Genomic DNA, 25746 nt, shown 5'->3' with positions numbered 1-25746 from the left:
GTTTGGACAACTATACTGGACCAAACATTTCTTGGTTTCTAAAACTGAAACCCTTATAAAGAAAAATATTTGCTTGACATTCTCCAAAGGGAATAACAATTGATAATAAATCGGTTATACAATTTTTTTCCCCTATATCTACTTCTGACTTTTTATTCATTCATTTAACCTGAGTGAGAAATATTCCAAATCTTAATCACAAACGTTCTTATGAACCTTGGTTTGTTGTTAGAGACAATTATAATCTCTGAATCACATCTTAGATCGAGCAAGCCCTCACACCATCCTTAAGGTGAATGCTGGGTGATGGCCACCTCTATGTTGCTTTTTACAGATTTACAAGCAGGTAGATTTAAATGTGATAAAAGCAACAGGCATTATCACTATCTGCAGCAATATTTAAAAAAGATATCTTCAAAGAGGAAGTTTATATCGTGTCCTGTCATACATAACTGGGTAACTTGGTATAAATATGAAAACTTGGTTTTATTACTTCCACTAATCTCTCTTATTGTGGAAATAAGGTACTCATGCTTCTAATCTGAAAATTGGATTAGTTAACTATTATGTTAGAATTTATATATGTTAGGTTGTTACAAAAGTCTTTGTTTATTATTTTTATTTGTCAGGAATCACACCCTTTATATCACTTCTTTATTCTTATCACATCTGAACAACATTCAGGGTTTTTTTTTGTCCATTATCCAGTTCTAGAATAAAAATACTGTATAATATATTTTTTAGAACAAATTTTACATTGTATTTTAATAAATAATTTAAAAATTAATTACAAGTAATTTAATATTTTAATAATTTAGATATCTAGTTTAGTATTTTATAACAATTTAGAAATCTAAAATGTTTTTGAAATTTAGAGCAAGTATATTTTATTTTTAAATATTGTATTCAAACAGATCAGCATTGAACTTTTCAATATTAGTCAAGTTACATGTAACCTGATAGACATGAAAAAGATAGTAAATAAAAACAACTTAAATAAAATAAATGTAGCTTAAACTGATAATACATATCCTTATATTTATAGAAATTTTATGTGTATGTCTTTTACTGAAATTTAGATAAAACTTATTTTATCCACAAACACTTTTGTTATGACCTAGTGGAAGATGTAATTTATTCCTGCATTTACAAGGACGTATTATATGGTATACAGTTTCCATTTTTTAGGCTATAGAACAGATTGTTTTGATTTAAATCATAAATATACTAAATAGGTTTCCAGTGACCAGTAGTTCTATCAGCCTCCTTAAATTTACTCTCTCCATCCATAAGGGTGCTTTCATAACAGCGTTGCTTCCTTATGTTATACCAGACATAAGGAAGACTAGTATTCTCCTTATTGTCAACAGTTGTTTCATTGTTTATACTGTTTTTGTGTTATCTTTTGTATTAATTGAAAATTAATGTTTTATTTTATTTGGCCAAGAATCCCCTAACCATGGTTGGAGGTCAAATTTTTCATTTTGTGGGACCGCCACTCAATTAAAAAAGTCAACATCCCAGGCCGGTTCGAACCGGCACCGCCATTTGACATCAAATTGGTAAGACTGTGTCTTAACCACTGATCTACGGGCGGCCCAAAATTAATGTTATGTTTATATTTATATAACAAGTGAGTTTCATATAAATTTATTACTTTTCTGTTACAGGTATTTCCTACTTGATCTCTATACCACCCATGGCTATTTCTACAGGTTTTAGACAAGGTTGGTCTTCTGGCTATTTTTTTTTTTTTTTTTAATATTAAATGAGTTATTTATTATGAATAACTGATGTGTTTATAATGTATTAGTAATTATAGGACGTGTCAAATCCACAAGTTTGATGTGATACCATTAGAAATCTTCACCTTAATACCTCTCTCAACTGAACTCCCTCAAAACCTCAGTAGAGGCGATAAAACTTTATGTTATTGTCCCATGTATGTCTTTATCTATTTCTCTGAGGTTCACCCATCAATTCAATGCTGACAATTTTTTAAAGTTTTGTTCCTTATCAAACCTAATTAATTTTATTGATCAACCATGTGTAATATCTAAAGAGAAGATGGTCGGGGTGCGGTCAATAGAAATATTTATGGTGAGCCACTGTTTTTCCCCACTTTGCAGGTCTTCATCAGGGATTTCTGAAGTGAAGAAAGATCTGCAAAGTGGGGCAAAAAATTGGTTCACAATAAATAGTTTAATTAATTTTTGAGTTGTTTTAACCACACCCGGAGCAACTTCCTTTTACTAATTAATTTTACTCTCTCATTTCCATTGGCATGATACTCAAATTTCATTTACTTTGTGTAGGTCAAACAATCTCATAGTGTGTAGACTTAACTATCCAGTGAATTTGCTTGTCTTCTAGCTAAATATTTTGACAATATTAGGTTTCCGTAAAACTTGAGGAATTTAATTTTTTTTAATGCTATCGCATTTCACATCTGTAATGAACATTAGAAATAATAGATGCTGTGTTGTTCTTTTTTTTTTATCATAAATTTTAGATTTTAGTTAATTAAAACAGAAATTTGAGGATCAAAATCCTTGTAAAAATGTTTATTTTGATTAAATTCCTAATGTACACTAAGGCAAGTGATATTCCAATATTTATGATACAAGTGAGCAATACTTATATTGTATGTTAGCATTATTACAACCATCATAATGAGGCCATATAAAACCATGAACATAATTACTTTATTAATTTTACTTTTCATTTAGTTTTTCTCAACAAATAACATTTTTATTCTGAATAGTCAGTACACAGTAATTTCTGATCTTTGCATTTCTGTTTACAGAATCTGATGAGATAGATTCATTTGTTAATGAATCATTAACAACACCTGAAAATCTTTCCTATGCCAATGTCACTTGGCTCAACAAGACTGTCTCTGAGGATGGGCACAGTTTGGGATGCTCTTTGATTGATGATAATGACGTCATTGCTTTAAATGAGGTTAGTGTCATAAAAGTAAACAAGAAAATAAAATTATCTGTTAAAGCTGATAAATAATCAATATCATTATTAAAGAGGTTGTATTATATTAATAGTATCCTGGGTGACCAGAAAGGTTATGTGCTATTTAAATATTAAATATATTAAAAACTAAAGATCTTCCAAGAAAATATTTTATTAATTAACAATGCTTACATTATGGAAAATCATTTTCAAAAATAATATACTATAATTAAGTTAATTCTATAATAATTATTATTACTATAATTAAGTAACTTCTCTCTTTCTAGTCTCGATAGCTTGTTTCCAGCCAAAGTTGTTCTATGTTCAAATAACTTAATTATTAAGTGTATTTGTTTAATAAACTAAAGGTTTTTACCTCTATCACCTAATGCATATACACTGCAAGAAATATAATATCTAGAGGTAGTTGAAAGATAAATAAATTGCCTAAAATTAAATAAAGTATGAAATGATACTATTGGTGTCAATACTGTTTTATACTCTGTACAATTAACAAAGCTAAAATCCATGAAATTGTCATAGGTCTATTTCATATTTCTTATCTTAAATATACATATGTTAATACCATGTTTCATAGCTTAGGAATTATTATTTCCCTATGGAATTCTCAAGCATGCAAGCATCTGACATTATTAAAATTGTATGCATTCTAATTGGCTAAATTTTATTTTAGACTGATGTAGCTTACAACTCAACTGCCTGTAGAGGCTCAAGGAAATGCCGACACTTCATTTTCTGCGTCTTGCCTGTATTTCTTGATAGTCCTGCATCTTATATGTCACTTAAGTGTCATATTGATCCCAAGTAAGTTTCTAGGTTAAACAAATATGACTTCAAATACTATTTTGAAAAATCACTTAAACTTATTCATTGAGGTAAATTTTATTTTACTGTTAATTTATTTATTTATTTTTTTCTAGGTTCCTTGGAGTTTGTTGCCCATTTTGATTCTTCTCAGTATTATGAAAGTTTTCATCAATGTTAATATAAGACTGTTTAAAAAAAATAATTTAGTTAATTAATTTATTTTAATTCATATTTCAATAATTATAAAGTAATGATTGTTACCTAATGGGATTGAAAACAGAAAATTATCTTAAAAATTTATTCTGATTTTCCAATTTTTGCTCAAACCAATAATCTATAAAATAAAAAGTTTGCATAGGTATGTTTCTATAATCATTGACATAACAACTTCACACCTAGTTCAATTCTAAACTTCATTTCTGTTATCATTACCATTGCAAACGCATTCACTTTTGAGCGAGATTACTACACAAAAATTTTATTGTGTGAAATTATTGTGCGAAAATATGATATTGTTGTAAATAAAATCAGAGTATGATGAAAAAAAAATATATTGAAATATGAATTTATACTCAACTACATTGCTGTTTAGAGAAATTTATTGCTGTTTTGACACTGTTACTGTAAAATTTTTGCAATAAATGAGACTGAACAAAATTTTATATTTTGTTATTTTAAAGGTTATTTTGTATTTCAGGGGGCTGATACTCTTAAAAAATATGGTTTATCACTATCTATTGTATTTAATTATGCTCTATTTTTTACTACGATCTGCTTCCCCTGGTTTTTATTGAAACAAAGTTGAATTAAATATTATGGTTTTTATTTGTTTTCCTATTGATTTAAACCATCCTTTAAATGGACTCATTTTTTAATAAGTCTTTTCCAAAATTGTTCTGAAATCAATATGACGATAAAAAGTTCTAAGTATAAAAACATTTTCTGTATACATGACAAAGCAGTGTAATGATTAACTACAAAAAAAAAAAAAAAAAAAAAAAGGAAACAGAAAATTAGCAATTTAGTAAGAAACTAAAAACAAAATATTAAAAATAACAACTTTATCTCTGCTTTCTCCAGCATTGGAAAAATTTAAACTTACCAAACTTATTACAATATTCAAGTTTTGTAAATTGAAAGAGATCTTTCTCTTTCTAAAGTGGAAAGATAATATTTAATAGTATGCACTGGGTTGAAATTCAGGAAGTTTTGGTATTTTTTCTCCATCTTCATTATCTGTTGAAATCTTGATTTGTTTTTTTATCCTCACGTCTTTAATCATAAATTAAAATTTATTTTAATTAAAATAAGTACAATTTTTTTCTAATTTAAATAAAATTTCTCTTACCAAAATATTCTAGTACAAATACTTATCCACTATTATACTGAAAATAATTGGGTTTGGCTGCGTCCAAATGCTCCAATTCAGAAAGATTTTTTAACTATTTTCTAAAAAAGAAAAATGTGGTGCAGTGGACATATCATACAACTTGCACTTACTAGCCTACTTATGTCCCCAAGTTTTGTGTAGATCAGTCTGCTTGTATTGAAGTTATCACTATTTTTATGATTTAAAAAAAAAAAAATAAAATCTGTAGACAAAAATTATTAATATAATAATTTCAATTTTCTTGTTGCTATAAAAGTTTGTATTTTAGTTTTTTTCGATATGGGAATAATAAATATAAATATTGTTCCTGCCAAGAATACAACCGTTTAGCAAAAGAAAACGAAGCAGTCATGTGATCGGCAAAGATTATGCGGTCTCAGAATTTCCTGTTTGAATCATATTAATCTATTTTTCCTTTTTTCTCCTTTATTTGTTCATAAAATTCTTTAATTTTGTATTTATAGATTTTACAATATTTCTAACAATGAGAACTGTTTATTTTTTCAAATAAACAAAATTAAAGCTACTTTACATTAAGATTTTCTGAAAATTTGGCATTTAAGCAGCTGTGGCATCCTTGGTATATACCTACCTTAAATATATAATTTCAGTTTTTTTTTAGCTAGACAAATATAAACGCATAAAAAAAAAAATAAAATAAAAAAAAATACACCCACACACCATTTTGCTAGACTAGGTTTTTTTTTTTTACTCAAAACTTGTATTTCTGTTGAAAATTCGAATTCAAAATTTATAACAATCGCAATATTTCCTCTTACTATATATTCCATGTATTGGTAAGGGAAAGTAAATACCAAAAACAAATATATGAGATATAGAATAGAAAATAAAGCCAGACTCTGCTAATATATTATCTTTATTAATGCATTAACTTATCCAGTCTGCTAGTGTTCCTCAAGGTAGTATCCTCGGTCCCTTCCTCTACACAGTTGATACAGCTGACATCCCAACTAATCCTAGCACTATCCTCACCATGTGTGCCGATGACACATGTATTCTTGCAGTTAATAATAACCCTTTGATTAAATCTCAAACTCTCCAATACCATGTCATAACCCTCAAAGAATGGTGCCAAAGTTGGAGGATAAAAATAAATCCCATCAAGTCACCTTTACTATTCATCGTAACCATACCAACTGCCCTACAGTATACTTTCATAGTTACTCTTACCACTGTAGAACAGATCCACTATCGTGGACTACATCTGGACAAAAGACAAACTTGGAAAATCACACAAGACTGAAAAGACAGAAACTGCACAGCAATTCCGACTATTACAGCACTTAATAGACAGATGGTTTAAACTTCCAATTCATTACAAAAGACTGATCTACATGACTATAATAAGGCCTATCTGGACATACAGAGTTGAGCTTTGTGGCTCCACTAAATCTTTCAATTACTCTCATATCCAATCCATACAATCCAAAATCCTCATTGCTCCTTACTTTGTCACAAATAAAATCATACATAAAGACCTTAATGTTTCATATGTTACCGATCAAGCTCGAACCAGATATCATTCCTTCTATTATAAACTCCCCAACCACCCAAACCCACTAGTTTCTAACCTGGCTTCCTCTTCCATTCCTGACAATCTTCCAAGGTGCCTGAAACGAAGATGGCCATGAGACCTTCTAATGTAAAAAAGTTATTAGAGTACTGATGGATAAATCTGTTTTTATTCACAAGTACCACACTTTAGTAGATTTATCAGGACTCACTCTGATTTATTTAATTTCATGTTTTCCACACTGTGATGTCTTTATGCGACTTACATTATACCTAGAACGTACGATCCCAGGAGGATTAAACTTATAAATTTGAAGAGCATTTAATAGTAAATGTTGAAAATAATCTCTTTTTCTATGTATATCTTTTTATTATCTTGTTCGAGACTGGTAGTTTTATTAATAATAACACAAAATATTCAAATAGTCTACCTTCTTTATTAAAACATATTACATGTCCAACATTTCGGTCGATCCGGCCATCATTAAGGACAATCTGAAATTTAGATCATTGCCTCAAATTAATTTATAAAACTTTATAGACTATTATGCCCAAATCAATTTATATCTATAATATTCCTAATAGCAATTGGTTATATAATGTTGTTATGGTAAATAATGATAGTAAAATACAAATATTGTGAAGAATAGATTTTAATAAATGTTATAGTGATAAATACAGGTTTATTTTGACTGTGTTAAATTTACTTAGGCGTAATTGCCTGCAATTATTTTATAAATAAATGTGAGGCAGTGTTACTTTAATCGAGATTGTCCTTGATGATGGCTAAAGCATTTATGTTTTAATAAAGAGTTAGATTTTAAAAAAGTTATCTTTAATATTATTATTGGGAAATAAGACTCCTTCAAAAATTCATTTTGTATTTAAAAAGAAAATTATTGTAATCATATCATGGATTTTGTTTAAAGTTAAATTGGAAGATGGATGATTTCATGTAATAGTAAAAAATTTCTAAATAGCAGCCAATTTATGCCTAGGGATGCTTAGTCAGCAGTTAAGGAAAGGTACTTAAAAAAACGACACTTAAAAAATAACAAACGAATACAAACAACCACTCAAACCTTAGGGCTGCTCTTGCAAAACTTATAAAGCTTTATCCATTAATTCAACAGTTAAATACATAAGTTTCAATTGTTTGATATTTATTTTGAACTTAAAAAAAACAAGAAACTTATATTTTCCCATCTCAAGAGCATTTTATAACTATTGAAAAAGAAATAATTCTTAATATCTTTCCCATATAATCAGATAGGTTTTTAATAAGTTATATAATATGTTTCGTGTAACTTGAGTCTTAGATAGTTCGTTATGGACACATATTCTGAGTTGTATAAAACTTTTTTTGAAAACTGGAATTTATCATTAAATTTAAAAGTTACAGTATTTTATATTGCTTTCAGTATTCAAGATTACTTTCATCATGAATATGGAATGTATTGTAAAACCAGCTTACATATGTTTTAGTAGAATGTATCATTAGTAATTTTGATTTCCATAGAAAAGTTAGGATAAAATATTGTATTGTCCACCATAACATCCTGTGTGATATTCCCTTACACCAAATAGACTAAACTAACCTATAACTTAAAAAAGACATCCTCAAATCTTTGGTAGCATGAAACCATGAGCAGATTCCTATTTTTCTACCATTCACAAACCCAAAGTTTTAAAGAGCACAACATATTGAATAAAATATTTACTTTGAATAGGATCCAGTTTCTGTTTTTTTTTTTTTTTTTTTTTCAAACCACAATAATATGTTTCAAATCAAGACTAAATACGTGCAAGGAGATTATGTTGCACAATATGGAGAAAAATAACTTCTAATTAGAAAACTGTACCAAAATAAGGATGTAAGTTGTTGCAGTAGATACCATCTGAAAATATAACAATGTTTATTAATGATAACTTATTAAGAATAATAAAATAACCAAATATTGATTATTAAGTAGTGTATAAATTGTATATGTCACTTACAGAACAAATCAGTGGATAATCAACATTAATAAAGCCTATTGCAGAGAATTGAAGCTCCTTTGTACCTTTGAAATGAAGCATGATACGTTTCTAGAATCAAGATTTGCTTAAATTAATTATTGATGATTAATATCAGTATTAAATGCTCATATTTGTAATGGTGCGTAGAACTCAAAGAATAATGTTCTTTTTTTAACACTTACATTTCTCATTAATTCTCTTGATTCTTCATTAATGATGAGTCTGTAGAGAAGTTTATTGAATCTTTCTGACTAAAATATAAAAAAAAAAAAAAATAAATAAAATAATTAGTATAGAAGTGAAGAAATAAATACAATTACAATATAATTTGAATTCTCATTTGAGACTGGTTTATTTATCAATTTCTTGTTATTCCACTCCTATTTTTCGGCCCTTCTGGCCATTCTCAAGGATAATTTATTTCAAATATAAACAGCTACAATGTTATAAAAAAATTGCAGACTATTCTGTCCTTGTCAGATTATTTTTTAGTTTATAAACATAATTCTTATCTAATAAATTCAGTTTTTATAATATTATTACAATTACATTTTCTAATATAACCTTGTAACTCCCTATATCAAAAATAGGTTTATAAGCATACATCCAATGTACAACAGGTTGAAGGGTTCAAAAATTGCCATACAAAATTTTTGAGGGGACTATTTTTACGGTGTTGTAGATTTTTGGAGGGAACAATATTTTTCTGGGGTTTCAATTTAGAGGGAATTTAAAAACAGGAAGCAAGGAATGAATAATAAATAATGTTCTTAGGACTATTGGTCTACAGGCAAAAAAAAGTGTTTTTTTTTGTCTCAATATACTCAACATATATTAACTTTAAGTTTTCACTATGGAATAATTTATCTGTAATAAATAATGGATAGTTTCTTTATTTTGTTTTATTAAAATAATCTAACAAAGAAAAAAAATTAAAGAAATGAATGTAAAAATTTGATAAGATCTAAGTTTTTTCTAACATAATTATAGAGAGGATCAGAGATTTGCAAAAAATGGCTATAGAACCTAGATGAAACTAATCGCTAAAATTGTCATGGAAACAATATTTATTTATTAATGGTTCATTCATGAATTAGGGTCGTATCCATGGCACTTTTAGCTACTAGTTTCACCTATAGCTAATTTTTGCCCATCTCTGGAGAGAACTAGATGATAGGATCGTCTGAGACGTCTCCATTGAAAAAATAAATAGATGAGGGTATTCTTTAAAAAAAAAATTAAAATAATAATTTACAGTTACAAATCATCACTTTTATTTACGGAAAGCAGGCAAAAAAAAACAAAAAAAAAAAAAACAAACAAACTAAAAACGAATTATCTCTTTTTAAAGAAAAAAATATTTCTACCTTTTCTAAACTTGAGTTGATTACTCCATGTAGTAGTCACATGTAAAGTAAATATATTGAATAATTAACTTGATTATAAGTGAAGTGGAAATGGTTGGTGTTTGTAAAAGTGAAAATGTTATTATGTTTTGCTGTATGTTTATTGCAAATAAACGTTATATTGTCTTGTCAGTTTATGATGAATTTGTTTTTATAGATGTGGTAATTTTATCATCATTTGAAAAATTTGAGTTGAATAATATCATCTACAAAAAAAAAAAAAAGTATAAATATGCTTAAAATTAGCTTTATGCAAAGCTACTTTTTTATATAAATGTCATGAAGAATTTATTTAACTTTCAACATTACGCATTTTAAAAAATAATCATATTAAAATTTGACTTGCATTAAATAGTTTTCACTACTTTTTGGTTCATCATTACTATCTTCTCATGAAAAAATTTCTTATGTATTTAAAATTACTATATTAGCATTAGATAAAAAAAGATTAATTATTGAGCTTTAAAAATAAGGATTAAACCATAAATTCATACTTGAATTTTCGTCAGCCTGCAACTTCTTGTGAAATGCATCACGATGGCAAAGAACATCAACGTTGCCAAAACGCAGGGAACGTTGAACTTTCCGAATTCTTTGAACTCAGCTATGGTGATGTAGAGTAAGGACACGTTATAAATGACAGTAGCCAGAGACACAAGAAGGAGCTGTGGGGAGTAGCAATCGTTGACAGAGATGCAGCACTGAGCAAGGAGATCGTGGATGTCGGTGAACTGTTCGGCGTTTTGGGACGTCAGCTTGTCGCAGATATGCTCGTAGTACAATCTGATCACTGCTAGCAGCGCAGAGAACTGGTCCACGATCGCAAATGTGACCAGGAATACGAAGACGACGCTCCCATAATCCTCAGTGAAGTAGCTCCTTTTATCGTATATGTACATGGAGACCAGTATCGTAACGAGTGTGGTACTGAACACCATCATGTATCTGTGTTTGAAGTTCAGTGCCACCGGTGTTTTTATCTGAATCTGCAAGAGGGATTGGAACACGGTAGACATCGTTTTCATGTTATAAGCGAGCCAGATTATATTTATTAACAGGATCGCGAATACGGTTTGATGAGGTAATGTCAGGGAAAGTATCATCATAAGGTTAATGTTTTCTCTGATGCGATCGAATCCCGTTACTACCGCGATGTAACCATATACCGTGAGGGTCAGAATGGAGTAGAGCATCTCAAATGGAGAAATGCTGTATACTCGACCTCTCAATTTGAATGGGAACGCTGCAAGGATTTTGGACGACAGGTGGACTCTTTTGAAGATGTTTGTCAGTTCTGCTTCTGCGATGGAGGCTGGAGACACTGCCATATTTGCTGATTTGCAAAAGAACTACCACGATGTCTGATGAACTGCCTGATATAGTATATATATGAGCCTGTCATTACTATATGGTGTTATGATACCGTCCATCGTATTTGAACAAATAGTAATTTATACCTCCTTGAGACAACAATGAATATTTTAGCATGTTTAGGACTGAATAAGAAATGAATCGTATAAGAATTGAAAATGGCAAAATAATAACAAGAAATGACATGTTTTTATAATAGACCATCCATTATAATCTTGTTAATGTCTTTCGATTCTTTGACATGCAATCGATATAAACATGAGGAAGGAGAGAGATGTTTTGTTTTTTGGTTGATTATAGGGTTTCAAAGTAATAAACCAAAACTATGTACAATGCATATGGAAACATACAATTAAAATCCTATTTTAATTTTATGTTATTATTATTAATTTTTGATATTTTGAGAAAGTGATCCTTAAACGCTAAGATTTTTTCTTAATCTTTATAACTCGCTGAAGAAAGAAAACATCTAATTGACCGCTATATGTGTTTTTGAGAGGATATATTGTTAACTAATGCGATTCAAAAGTTAACATCGAATAAAAATTCGTGTTTTCAAGATTTTTATTGACGTTTAAATAAAAATCTTATTTTTATGTCATTAATTTTGCAGTTTTGTAGAAATGAGAGAATATATTTTATGTTTTCTATTGAGTTCTGCATAATGTTTCTGTGTTTGATTTGTTGGAACCATTAAAAAAAGTTCGGAAATACCTTATTTCCTCAAATAATTCTTGGCTTTAGTCTTGTTCATAGAATATCCACTTCGTGTCAAGGAGTCTCTGGTATCGAGACGTTCTTTAAACCATGTTATTAACATAAATGGAAGAACCAGCTACTCGAACCTACGGTTTTGGAACTTATCTACCAAATTCAGTTATAGCTATTTCACGGAAGACAATACAATAACAATTGAATGAAAATCAATACTATGTATTTTTACAATCATAAGTTCAGTTGCCCATAAAAGATGGGTAAGTTGTTGATTTAATTTGAACTTGAAGTTGTTAAACACTATGTATCTGTGATTTAGAAGTGCTTTTTTGGCGAATGAGCAGAAACAAAAAAAATGTAAGACAAATTAGATCATCGTGAAGAGGCTAAAAACTTTTTATGCTAAAACTTGCCTATTTTTTTTAAATATTTTATTTTTACATAATTGACCAATTCATTATATTTTAATAGTTTTTAATTTTCTTTACTCTACTCAACTCTTCTTCTACCCGTTTTCATTAATAAGCTACACACCATTTTTACATTTGGAGTACATATGGAATAATGATAATAATAAAACATTCATCGTCGTTTTCATAAATTTTGTCGTGATTTCCATCGACTCAAAAGGTCTGAAATTCTATAAAAAATTACTTTTTTCAGATATCCTCCTGAAATTAAAAGTTACTCCGAGTTTTTGCCGTTTTAAAGATTTTTGATTACTACATATCTTTGATTACTGTAAGGGGAAGCGGTAGCAGCGTGGTAGCCCGTCTGTCTTCCGACCCACAGGTTGTCAGATCGAATCCCAGTCCCACTCGGAGTTTTTTCAAGCATAAAATTATGCAGAATTCACTTACAACCTCCCCCCGGGCATGTGGGGCCCATTAGGCAAGGGTGGCACTCACAAAAAATAGCCGTGGTAGCGACGAATCTAACATGCGAAAAAACTACGTTAAGAAAAGCACATTGTATTAGGGAATACAATACGCGCTTTATATTAGGAACTATATCGCGCGAGGACTTAGTCTTCCATGGCCTGTTGCCCATTTAGAATAATAATGATATCTTGAATTATAGAATATTTCTTAAACGACAAATTTTCATAATTGAAAATAAAAAAACAATACAACGGAATCCTTGGTGAGTGTTGTGAGAGAAACTGGGCTAGTGGGAAAAATATTTTATCATATACATACATACTGTAGGTTTCTCCTGTCATTTACTTTCAGGCTACAAACCTTTTCGGAATCTGATTATATATCTGATTAATGTGTCTGTATTTAACTTCTTCTGACACCACTTTTTATTGTTGCAGAATTAATAATAAAAATATTTATTTATAGTTATATGTATATAAAACAACTTATTATAACACTAGTTACAAGGTATTCAACTAAAGTATGATGATAACAGGATTCAAGACTTTTTCCTCCTAAGTAAAATATCAACAAATGAATAAGATCTTCAGCTCTGGAAATATGACCGGGAACGAGAAACATGGAAATGGAATGTTGGTGTAGAACAGAATAAAGAATTAGTTAGAAAGTAATGTAAACTATAATAAATCTTGAGCAGCAGAGCTGCGTCACTGGGGTTCTTCTAATCCTTTCATTTTGTCTGGAAAGCAATGATTTTATTAACATTTAGAGAATAATTCTTTCATTAATATTTGAAAACATGAAATTATGGACGTGGCCTAAACATTAAATAAGAAAAAATATATTTGGATATGGCTTGGTTAAAAGTGAAATTCATTCTCCTTTTTTATTGTATTTTTCTACCTAGGAAAAAAACCCAATGCACGGGGAAGTATTGGTTGAAAGCCTGTCTGAGTATGTTCGCATAATGCACAAACCTCTGGATATTATAGTGTTTTCTATGATGGTGAGATTAAGGAAAGGAAGGGAATCATTCACTTTAAGTTCAACGGTGAAATTCATGCGAGGGTGGTAGAAATAAATGGCAGATGAAAATCAGGAATTTAATCAGGATATAGGCCGAGAGGGTCATCGACAAAGTTTTTTGTAAGGATGATGTCACCTGGGAAGGTTGGACTAATGGAGTAAAGGAAATAATTAATTGGATAACATTGGGAAAATCAGGAGGCAAAGGATTTCCATTGGCCAGTCCTGAAAATTGGCCAAATAACTGTCTATGGAAAGTAATATAACCGGATTTACAACAGAGTTAAAGAGATTCGAAGTTACAAGAACGGTTAAAGGTGTTTGGAATTTAAGAAGTATTTGAGGTGTTGTTTAACTTAGTAAAGAGGCAGGCAACGGGAAGTGGAGATATACAAGGATCGGTCAGAAATAATGTCACTATTTCTTTATAATCTGAATGGTCCATTCGTTCGTCTCTCGAATTCCCTTTTTCTAAAATACATTATTTTACACCCCTATTTATTAAAAATTGTCCTTTAATTCCTTAAAATTAAAAAATCCACTACCTCCACCAAACCATTTCCTCTGTGATCCGCATCCTAGAAACAAATATGAGTGATATACATTTATATTAATAATACATAGATGTAAAACCTCACCACATCAATTTCTACCATTTCACTCTGGAGTCTCCTGTTTTTAATTTGAAGTTCTTCTATGCTAGATTCATTGAAATAAATCAGGAATTTTAGACCATGTAACCTAATGTAATGATTTAATATTGGCTCATCTGAATGGTCCACAGAAATATAATCACAATGATCTAAAATTTTGATTGGATCCAGAATAAGAAATCCTTGAAAATCTGCCGAATATTCTTCATTAGGGGTAAATTACACAAAATAGCGCTGTGTACGATCAATGATATCGATGATGCAGAGAGTTCTGCTTGAAGGTTGAAATAATTACCACCAACAAAGTAATATATAGTCTGTGAGAAGGACGTAGTCAAAATTATAAATTAGGGAGTCCCAAAGAGTAGTGCTGTAGAATGAATTTGACACGTGCAACAATTTTGTTAATAGGGAGCGGGTTACTGACGTCAGCGATTTCATATCAATCTACAGGATGGCATTATCTCCATTTAAAACACTATAAATGCAGTGAACTATAATTTTGTCATTAAAAAGCAAAATAAAGGTTACAGCTATCACTAAAAGTGGTTTCAAGATATTGTATTCTATATCGCCACGAAGTACTGTAAAAAATATAAGATAATCCAACTAACTTTCCAAATCACTCAATTCACAGTTTAATATATTCAAGAAATAGTTAATTCTTGTTTCCTATTTTTAAGAATAACCGTGATCTTTTGAGGCTCTATTTTTTTTTTTATTATGAACCTTAGTGTGAATATATGAAATGAAAAATAGTTTATTATTCTGGAAATAGGTCCCTTTACGAAAATTACAAAGGTAATTTTAATTATACAATAACATATGTAGGCCAAAAAACAGTATGGACACGCTTAATTATAACTTATATACAGAGAAGAAAAAATAAACAAATTAAAAAAATAACTAAATAAAAAACAAAACAAGAAGGTAATTACAAAATATCTGTAGTATTATAATAATGGATTAGATTAGTGAAGTAAAAGGTAGTTAAATAGAAGGGTTTTAAACGAGGGAAGGATTGGTACATGACGTATGATAGAAGAAATGGAGTTCCAGAGATATGCAGCTCGGATTAAAAATGATTTATCAAATGCAGCAGTTCGGTGAGGTGGAGGGTAGATGTCAGATGTCAGATAATATAATGATCAAAGTCGTAAAAAAAAAAAAAAGAATAAAAAAAAAAAAGAAAAATAGTCTTATAGGTAAAAGAACTTCGATGGTTTAATCTTTTTTTTCTTAGTTACTAAACCTAGTTCATTTAAAATTCGTGCAATGAACTTCACAAAAAAATGACACTAAATTATTGAAATTCTACCCAGTAATACAAAGCTTGTACTATTAGTCTTTTTGAGCGGAATTCGTAAAAGATTTTAAAAAATGTAATAATCATTTTTAAAAAATAATAAAATTTTTAAATCTAATTTTACTAATGGTCGTTGTTTAATGTAAGATTAAAAATGCAAGAATATCTGGTGCTACTTACACTATTTTGCTTATCATTATAGCTTCTAAGATCAATTCAATAATTTATTGCTATGTCGTCACTAATATTGGTCTGATAAATATTGTGCTTATAGTTATTTATTTTTTTAATTTATATTACTGGACGATAATTATTAATTATGCTTATTGATGGTGGTTGATCGGTGATTATAAAATCGATTTTTCTAAACTATTAGTTACAACATAACCGTCTGTATTATTGTTCAGTCTTTATTTATTTTAATCACTTTCAATGAAAAGTTCCCACGCTTAAAACATGCAATCCTGACCCATAAAATGTCTTTCATAGATACACGTGGAGAGCTGTTTACATCATTTTCCATGAAAATATAATGACTAGCTACAATAATATGGCTAATTAAAAAGCTGTTAATAAGTAAAAACCGTCCTGACTATCTAGAGCCAGGCATCTGTGGATGCAACAAATCTTAATTTATCTATGTAAAATGCTCACGCTTTTAATGGCTATAAAACGATGTAAACAACGTTGTAATTCTTTCAGATCTTCCAAGACTTCGTGCATCCACAGTCTGCATGATATAACCGTTACAAATTGGAACGTTTTTCCTTTGTAACAGTATTATAAAAATTTTCGGATCCTATTAATTTTATTAATAATTAATTCTATTAAATAATGAGATTGGCGGCACTATCCCTCTCAATTGAGGTTGATTGACTAGGTCGTCAGATGCACAGAGTCCTAGTACTACAAGAGGCCGGTGGAAAAAAACTAACTTATTGAAAAAGACTTCTTGTACTAGAAGCGGTCAATGCCATCAATACCTTGCTAACTACCCATAGGCGGTAGACATGTTCGTCCGTATCACTTGATTGATCGAAGGTTATCCGTGTCATGAGAACAAGGTCGACTAATTTTTTTTACTCTAGATCGGGGTTACTGTATTTTTCGCCAAGTTCATTCTAAGTGATTTCAAACACCCGTTTTTCTTTCATTGAACCACTATTACAGGTCTTCGCGGACACCACAATTATTTTTAATCAGAATCTAACCACAATAAAACTACTGAAAATTCATCCACAACTTAAAATTGAAATGTTAAAAAATGGAAAAATAACAATCTGGGAAGGTTATGAATGATATTATCTGGTAATTGGGGGGAGGGGAGGGGGGTTACAATAGACAATTGCATTCACGTGCTCTATATTGTCTGAGAGTCAATGTAGGAAAATGTGACTTATTTTACACAAATTTATTTCAGTAAATTATGTCCTTGCAGATAAACTAAATAATGTAAGTCAGCTTCCTTTAAAGACATCGGATTATAGAAGGGCGGGCGGCAATTGAACTTAAAATGCTTTCATATACTCGAGTAATTTTATTTAAATTTGAGCTCTTTACTCTCAATAGTACCCTAAATACAGTAACTCAAACATCAACATTTTTTTCCAATTAATTAATAATCATTTTGTTAATATTTATTGGCAGTTAATTCAACTATTAGTTTTAAGAAAATAAACATAATTCATTGATTTATGGTGAATTTAACTAATACATTAAAGAAAAGAATTACAAAACGTTATTTTCCTCTTTGGAAAGAAAAAATTGTATTTAAAAACCAATATTACGGGGACTCATAGATATACAAATGTAAATTAGAACACAAATTGAAGCTGGTTAAATTCAAAACAAAGCAGTTTTAATTTATCTCCTCTCCAGCCCTACTTTGTTTGGTTTTTTTTTTTAAATCCCACTAAACCCTGTTTAACAGATTCGCTGACTCCATCTTGACAAGAGACTTACTTGGAATCCCGGATTCCCATTACTACAGCACCCACTTGACAAGCGCTCTAAACTTCCTATTTACAACAAAAACTCTTAAGAACTATGATAATAATACATCCACCAAACCATCAAATTCCTCCCGTATTCAATCCTTAAAATCCTCCGTAAATTCTTGATGCTACCTATTACGTCACAAATGAACTTATCCATTAAGATCTCCTCAACATCCCATTAATTGCAGATTTGGCCCGATATAGATATACCTCCTTTCATTCCAAAATCTTTACTCACCCAAACCCATTAGTTCATCCTTTACAATCCCTGATAATCCTCTGAGGCGTCTTAAATGAAAACGTCCACGGGATAATTTAAAGCAATGATTGAATAAAAAAATTATTATCTTCTAGGAATAGCAATAACTCTGAACTCAGTTTTGTCTATTACTTTTGATGATGAACCTATGTAATAGACCTAGAAAAAAATAAAATTAAAACCCCCTCAAATTATGTAGGATCTTAAAACAAATCAGGTATTTTATACTGTGTTGATGTTTATTTTTAAAAATACATGATACAGGAGCGTGATATACTATACCGCACAACATGCCCGGTTCTGACCTTTCCTTCTGGAAACATCTTACTTCTTGAGAATTACACTAGGCTTTCACAAAGAAAGCTAATAGTATTGGTTCATAGTACAGGTATAGAAACTAGTGTGGTAATAATACTAATACTTATATTTTTTCATAATAGGGAGGACTATTAGTGATATTACAGGAGTTAAAAAGTACTAAAGTACAAGTTACCATTGGACAAGTCAGTGTAATTGTTTTAAGTTAAATGGACAAGACTAATTAGTATTAGTTTGTATTTTATTATGAAACAGGGCCCAGGATGTTTCCAAACATGCTCCCAATCAAATATGTTTTGGTATACGAGTATACGTCTAGACGGATTAGACATGACTGACACACAATGGGCAGCTGAAACTCTCCAAAGTGATTTAAGTTATTTCAGTTAACATATTGAACTTTAAAGCTTTACAAGAACAATTTTTTTATAAATAAGGAACTTATGATAAATTAACACGCATATGTTGAGGTACTTATTGGAAAAAAGTATACATTATATAACTGAAACTTTAGGTAGAAACACGACCTACTCCAAAAAAAAAAATTAATTAATTAAGTAGACGAAGTATCTTTTCATAAAAACATGGGTGTTTCACTAAAGACAGAATGAAAGAAAATAGTGTAAGTTAATGATGCGCATACCAATGAAAGTGCGAATATCATTTATTTATTTCAAAATTATGAAAATTTTAATTTGTAATTAAAATTGCCGGTACAAAAAAATTATTACATTAATGGAATCCAACTCTGAAAGAGATATGATATTATATAATTGTCTCAAGACGTTAGGGAAAATTTCCAATTTCCTAATACTAAAAATAGCGACTAAAACTACTTGTTTAAACAATGTGAATAAAACTGGGGAATTTCCCGGTAATCTCACATGCCTACAGATTTTTTTGATTTTTTTCTAATGATACATTAAAAGTTAACTGAATTTAATAATAATACAATTGTTATTAATTACATTAAAAAAATGTTTTGAATTAAATTGAATAATAAACGTCAATTTAGGATACATAATTTAAAACAAGTAATTTTTAATAAAAAATTATTCATTAAATTATTATGTTTTTTTGCCAATGGATTTTAATAATTTCCCTGTTTATTGATTCCCTAAATTTCAAAATGAAAAAAAAAAATTAACATAATAGGTGATGTTTCACATTAATCTACTAAAAATTAAAAATATGCATCTTCATGAAATCAAACTAACTGGTAAAATATTGTTTGAAATATACAGGAAAATAACACAATATTGCTTACCTCAGAGACATTCGTAACTTTTTCCTCAGTCCCAATCTCCTCTTGAGCATATGATCTATGAGAGACCGTCGCTATTTATTAAACAATTTTATTATCTGATATTCCACCATAATAACACGTTGCACAATAGTCTTTATAATTTGAGTCTACGCTCGCAATTTTTCTTCTAGTTTATTCAGTCAGATAAATACTATTTTCAAGAATGGAATTAATCATTGTGACGAAGTTTTACCTATACCTGAAAGCAGAACTTATTATAAAATGAATTTGAACAAAACAAAATATATATTGTGAAAAACTTCGTTCCAATGTGCGCACCCTAAAGTGATATTTGTAGCACCATAGTATTTTTTTTTGTTTGTTTTCCGATCCATCTAAAACATAAAACAAAACATAAATTAGTAAATCGCATCACGTATTGGTTACATAAATCAGATTAGATAAAACCTTTTTATACCGTTGGTACTTTAAGCTATACAGTGAGATATTTAACTGAGGTTTGATCAGTTCATTCTGCGAGAATTCTACTAGAAATATTTGAAGGTGAGGGGCCTCCGCTTGGTGTTTGAACAAATAAAACAATTAGTAATTAATGACGAAAGATAATTAGTAAATAATAATAGTTAGAAGTCGAAAAATAGTAGGAGAGGAGGAGGGGGTGCAAGAGAAGAAAGGGTTAATGAGTGAGGTTTATCGGGTTTTCGGGGCCTTCCTAGCCAGCCACCTCGCAGGAAGGGGGGATGGGGTGATTAAACGGAACAGAGAATTGAAGGAAGCAGAGAGACTATCAAAGAACCTGATGTGTCTCCGTATGATGTGTTGTTGTACTGCTTCTAGTTGTTGTTCGTTATGGATGTGCGTCATGCTACGTCTCTCTAGTGATATTCCTCTGCAAATCTTCTGTAGTATGCTGTTCTGGTATTGGTGTAGTGATTTCAGGGCTGTTGGGTATAGGAAATGTAGTAGAGGTGCACCGTGTAGTAGTGATGGTCTTAGTATTGCCTTGTATATGAGTAGGTTGAGTCTGAGTGGATTATAGATAAGGTGTTTGAGTTTATATGATGTTGACATGACGATCTGTTTTCTGTGTTGTATGTGTGCGGTGAATGAGAGGTGAGATTCCAGTTTCATGCCAAGTTATGTCTCTTGTATTGTATTGTCTGTTCGTTAACTTCGGTGCTCTATTGGGAGTTTAAGGATTAGCTTCTCGTTGAGAATTTTTGAGATGTGCCATAGTGTAGTGCCGGTCACGACATTTTTGTAGTGCAGCCTTAAAAAAGCGTCCTAGGCTGACTTTTATACCGTCAGCCCACACGTGTCGAACGCATCCCCCAATGTGGGCCTTAGCTAATTCCTGTTTTCATATCGATTTAACTTGATTCTCGGATAAGTAAGGGGCATAGTACTTCTTATTTCTGCATCTATGTCTATGTATAACCCCCAAATGAAGTAAAATTTGTTGAAATAAAATTATTGAATTGTTTGGAAGTAATATTAAACAATGCACTAAATGTTTTAAATATGATAACTGGCCATACCAATTATCACCATACTTCCCTTAATAAAATTTAAAAAATAGTAACAGCGAACCGAATTGGTGCTCGAAAATGGAAAAGCTACACTCGGGGCAGGAAGGAATGGAAATCGATTGTTGTGAAGACCTTGATTCGTAGACGACAGTAGCGTCCAATAACAACAGTTAAAAAAATAAGAACATAACTGAGAGTAATGATGCAAGTAAATTATTGTGAATTATCATTCATTACTGATGATAAAAAATAATTATTTTGATTTAACCTGCCTATCACCATATAACAGTAGGCCAGATTGTAAGGTCAAGGTTTCCCGGGTTATATATACGTAATATTATATGAATTAATTTTTCATGAAAAAAGCTAGGTTCATGTATTGTACAATAATGTCGATTGTGATCTATAACACGAAGAATAGTAAATTTAAACCAAAGGTTGTAACACAACACAACCTATACACGTTGTGTTTTATAATTATTTATTTAATATCAGATTGGTCTGGTGGGCCTTACATAGTTAATATAAGTTACATTTTTTTTTTAACAATTGATTATGAGAGGGTACAGTCTCATAATAGACACCCCTATCACTGTATACAACATTATAAATTAAAAAAAAAATTATTTATTATATTTATTATTATTATTATAAATATTAAAAATAACATTATAAATAAATAGATTAAAATAATAATTCTGAATAAAAGTTATTAAAGAAAAGTAAAGTTAATAACAAAAGTAACAACAGTCACTATGGTTTTAGAATAAAAAAAAAAAGGAAAGCAGAAATATATACGTATATGTGATATGTACTATTAGCTCAGAATTATCTATATGTGTATATATATGTAAATTTCTAACCTCCGTCTAGCTGAGAACTGAGAGACATGTTCTGCTAAATAGGCTCATGAATAAAAATAGGGGCCCCTTAGGCTGAGAGGACGAGAGCATGGTTCAGCAGTGTGGCTTGGTCTAATAAAAGCCACAACAGTACAAATACTGTTGATTGATAATTAAATAAAACTGTTTTTATAACATTCTGTATAATTATTAATGGCAACAATATAATTAAAAATACGATGAAAAGACAGTGGTGCGGTCAAAATGAAACACAAATAAGTTGATGTAACTTATTTAATCGTGCCAACGTTTCGGCTAGAGTTTCTAGCCTTCATCAGGGCTAAGAACAGAACAAGATAACAACCAATGAATATAGAAAATAAAAAAGAAAGTATAAACATAATGACATAAAGTGAATAGTTTTACATAATAAAATGAAGTGATGAGAGAAGTGAAAAATAAAATGTATACATAGGTATATTTGATAACATGTAATAAATATATTTTTCCGCCCACTTTGTAACGTATTATTTCACTTCTTAAACTTTTTCTTACACATTTGTCGTCCCCCTCTTATATACGTTTCCTCTTTTTAACTGTTATTAAATACCCATGACACTTTGTCATCTTCCGGTACTTAGTCATCCTTGTACATATATGTATTTTTAACATCTTCCAAAAACCATTTGCCGTCACCCTCTCACACGCTTTCTTTCTCTAAATATTTTCTACTTTTTACTTTTTTATTTTTCACCCACGCGTAACATTTCCTTTTAAAAACACTTAGTCATTCTTGTTACGTCTTTTTTAATTCGGAGTTTTGCCGTTATCGGCGCAGTATACCACTTGGCGTTTGGTTTTCAAGTTAACAGGTTTGTTTTATTCTCTTTCTTTCCCTATCTTTATTTTACCATCCCTTCTTTTCTCGTTTTACTTACCCACGTTATTAGTTATGTTCACCATATATTATTATTGATGTTTTCAAAATAATTTTTCTTTTATTAATTTCTTTTGCTAAACTTTACTTATATTTCGCCTCTTTATCAATTATTATGGTTACATATATTTTCTTTCTCCCAATTTTCTTTTTCTTTTCATATTTCAATTTTTAAATTATTAATAACTAATATATTCATACTACTTTGCATTATGTAACTTCATTTTTATTTTATTTCCTTAATTATGTTATTTTACCTACTTGTTCAATTACCTATGTATGCTTTTTATTTTCTACTTCTCTCATTTCTTCATTTTATTAATTCCATTCTGTAAAATTACTCACTTTTTGTCATTCTGTTTATATTTTCTATACTTATTGGTTGTTATCTGTTCTTAGCCCTGATGAAGGCTAGAAACTCTAGCCGAAACGTTGGCACAATTAAATAAGTTACATCAACTTATTTGTGTTTCATTTTTACCGCATCCCCAACCATCTTATCCTCGTACAAGTGATCCACGGTCAACTATCTCTCAGAATAATTAAAAATAAATCAATTTACTACATATTGTTAATTTATATGAATAAAACAAATAAAAATTACAACTTTTTTTTCTAATATTGCTTCAACAACTGTTATTTGATCATTAGTAAAGGAGTTGTTCATGATTAAGCTTAAACGCCTGGTGTTTCCCCATTACGAGAACACACTGATATGTAAAAGGTTGGGAAGACTCAGGAGGGCTCTCGAACCCACAGGGTCACAGAATGAATAATTATCAGTTACAGCCGGATTCGAACCAGATCCTTGGAGATAGTAAGACAGTACCTTACTCACTGAGCTACCTTGCACCAACCTCAATAAAATAATCTTTATAATTAAAATTTTTAATTTTTGCAGTCTAACATCACTCACGAAAATAAGGATTAAATTTGTATACTTTGTGGTATTAAGGAAATTGTAACACTAATTTAAGAAACACTTAATAAAAATTATTGCTGTTATTTTATATGTAGGATTAATTTTCTTCAAAGTCAATTTATTACTTTTTATACTGGAAGATTGTTGATTGACCGTGTGAATAGATGAATGGAATATGGTCCGGATGCGGTAAAAAAATTATTTTATACTTTACTGTTCACCTAATTTAAATACTTTTTTACTTTGTTTACTTTAAAAAATTGTTTCGTTATTGTGGCAAAACTGTTGTCCCCACTCCTCCCAATACCAACGGTCACTTTATTTTTGACTGCCGTCACAACAGGTATGCTTTCTGTCTCATCATTTGATTTGTGTTTTTTTCTTTTTACATCTCTTTATTTGTATTTTCTTTAATATTTCTTCTCTTATCTATCTGTTACTATTACCCTTTTCATTTTTACAACCTTTAATTTTTCTTATTATATCTTACTTTTTTACATTTTATACCCCTGTTATTTTACACTTATGTTTTTTTTTCCTTTTGTAACTATGTGTTTGTATCTTTTAGCCCTGACGAAGCCCTGCAACGTGGGCCGAAACGTTGGCACAATTAAATAGTATAATTCTACTATTTGAGTTTGTTTTTTTTACCGCACCCGGACCATATTCCATTCATTACTTTTTATCTATCTAATGTATATATGATGTCATTGTAAGTCATTTCTTGAATTAGTCTTTCTTCTATTGTTATCAGAGCTAATGATGTTAGTCGGTCATGGCTCCTTGATGATATTAAATAGTTCTTTAAATGTAGAATTGTGAAGTGTCTCCCTTTGGTACTGTTTGCGGCATAAGCACTGGAACCATTCTTAAAACAATATCAATATTAGGAGAGATATGGATCAAAAGGAGGCAAAGCCTTGCTAATATCAGTTATGCTGATTTTCCATTGTTATTATTTTGATTACACTCATCTACTAATAATTTTGAATTTTGGAATACAAACTAAATAGTTCCTTTGCATGTTTGCGAATTTCTGGGTCTTCTGAGACCTTCAATGACCTCGAAAAATTCTCGTCCACTAAAGGAGTGATCTTACTTCAATCAGTCTAAAAGGTAATATTCAGACATAGTTTTTAGTTTATTAAAAAAAAAAAATCAAAATGATTATATGAAAAAGAGGTTCTGACTAGTAGTATAATTAACAAAAGGTTTTCCGAAGAATTCAAAAAATCATAGAAATGTTTTTCTCTACGGATCTGTGTGTTTTGGGAGAGCTGGGTCCGAATTTTGGTTTGCCCCATTACCACCTCAGCCTTCACAGTGAGAATAGAATAAAAATGCCAAAATTTTAGAATTGTTTTAGTTTTTCAATTATAATTATAAAATGTCCGACAGAATATATTATATTATGCAGGATATTTCGTTTGCTTTTTATACTGAGTGTTAATTTTCAATTTTTATATTTTAAGTCAGTTACTAGTGGAAGGTATAAAATTGGGGCTTAGCACCCCCAAAAACATATAAAGTTTTAGAATTTAAAAAAAAAAATATTTTTTCTAAAAATATCCTCATAAACAA

The 25746-nt window shown here is 30.0% G+C and overlaps 1 protein-coding gene and 1 long non-coding RNA gene across 2 annotated transcripts in view; one reads left to right on the top strand and one right to left on the bottom strand.

Annotated features, from left to right (window-relative positions):
- The window catches only part of LOC106680778 (inter-alpha-trypsin inhibitor heavy chain H4), a 38890-nt gene extending 34270 nt beyond the window's left edge, over window positions 1-4620 (top strand). The window contains exons 16-19 of the mRNA XM_067052706.1: window positions 1671-1727; window positions 2807-2964; window positions 3662-3792; window positions 3909-4620. Of these exons, the coding sequence (XP_066908807.1) occupies window positions 1671-1727; window positions 2807-2964; window positions 3662-3792; window positions 3909-3936 (374 nt within the window). The 3' untranslated portion in view covers window positions 3937-4620. The remainder of the gene's footprint in view (window positions 1-1670; window positions 1728-2806; window positions 2965-3661; window positions 3793-3908) is intronic.
- A 2062-nt stretch (window positions 4621-6682) lies between these two features.
- LOC106680763 (uncharacterized) lies at window positions 6683-20161 on the bottom strand. Its single transcript, XR_010844928.1, has 4 exons — window positions 19936-20161; window positions 8920-8988; window positions 8717-8806; window positions 6683-8616 (listed from the first exon to the last, which is right to left on the bottom strand). It is a non-coding gene; the product is annotated as an uncharacterized lncRNA (long non-coding RNA).
- Window positions 20162-25746: the final 5585 nt, after the last annotated feature.

The sequence above is a fragment of the Halyomorpha halys genome, unplaced genomic scaffold (assembly GCF_000696795.3).
Source record: "Halyomorpha halys isolate HHAL.00 unplaced genomic scaffold, Hhal_1.1 Scaffold286.1, whole genome shotgun sequence".
In the NCBI taxonomy this organism is placed as follows: domain Eukaryota; kingdom Metazoa; phylum Arthropoda; class Insecta; order Hemiptera; family Pentatomidae; genus Halyomorpha; species Halyomorpha halys.
This window is presented reverse-complemented; position numbering and strand designations above follow the sequence as displayed.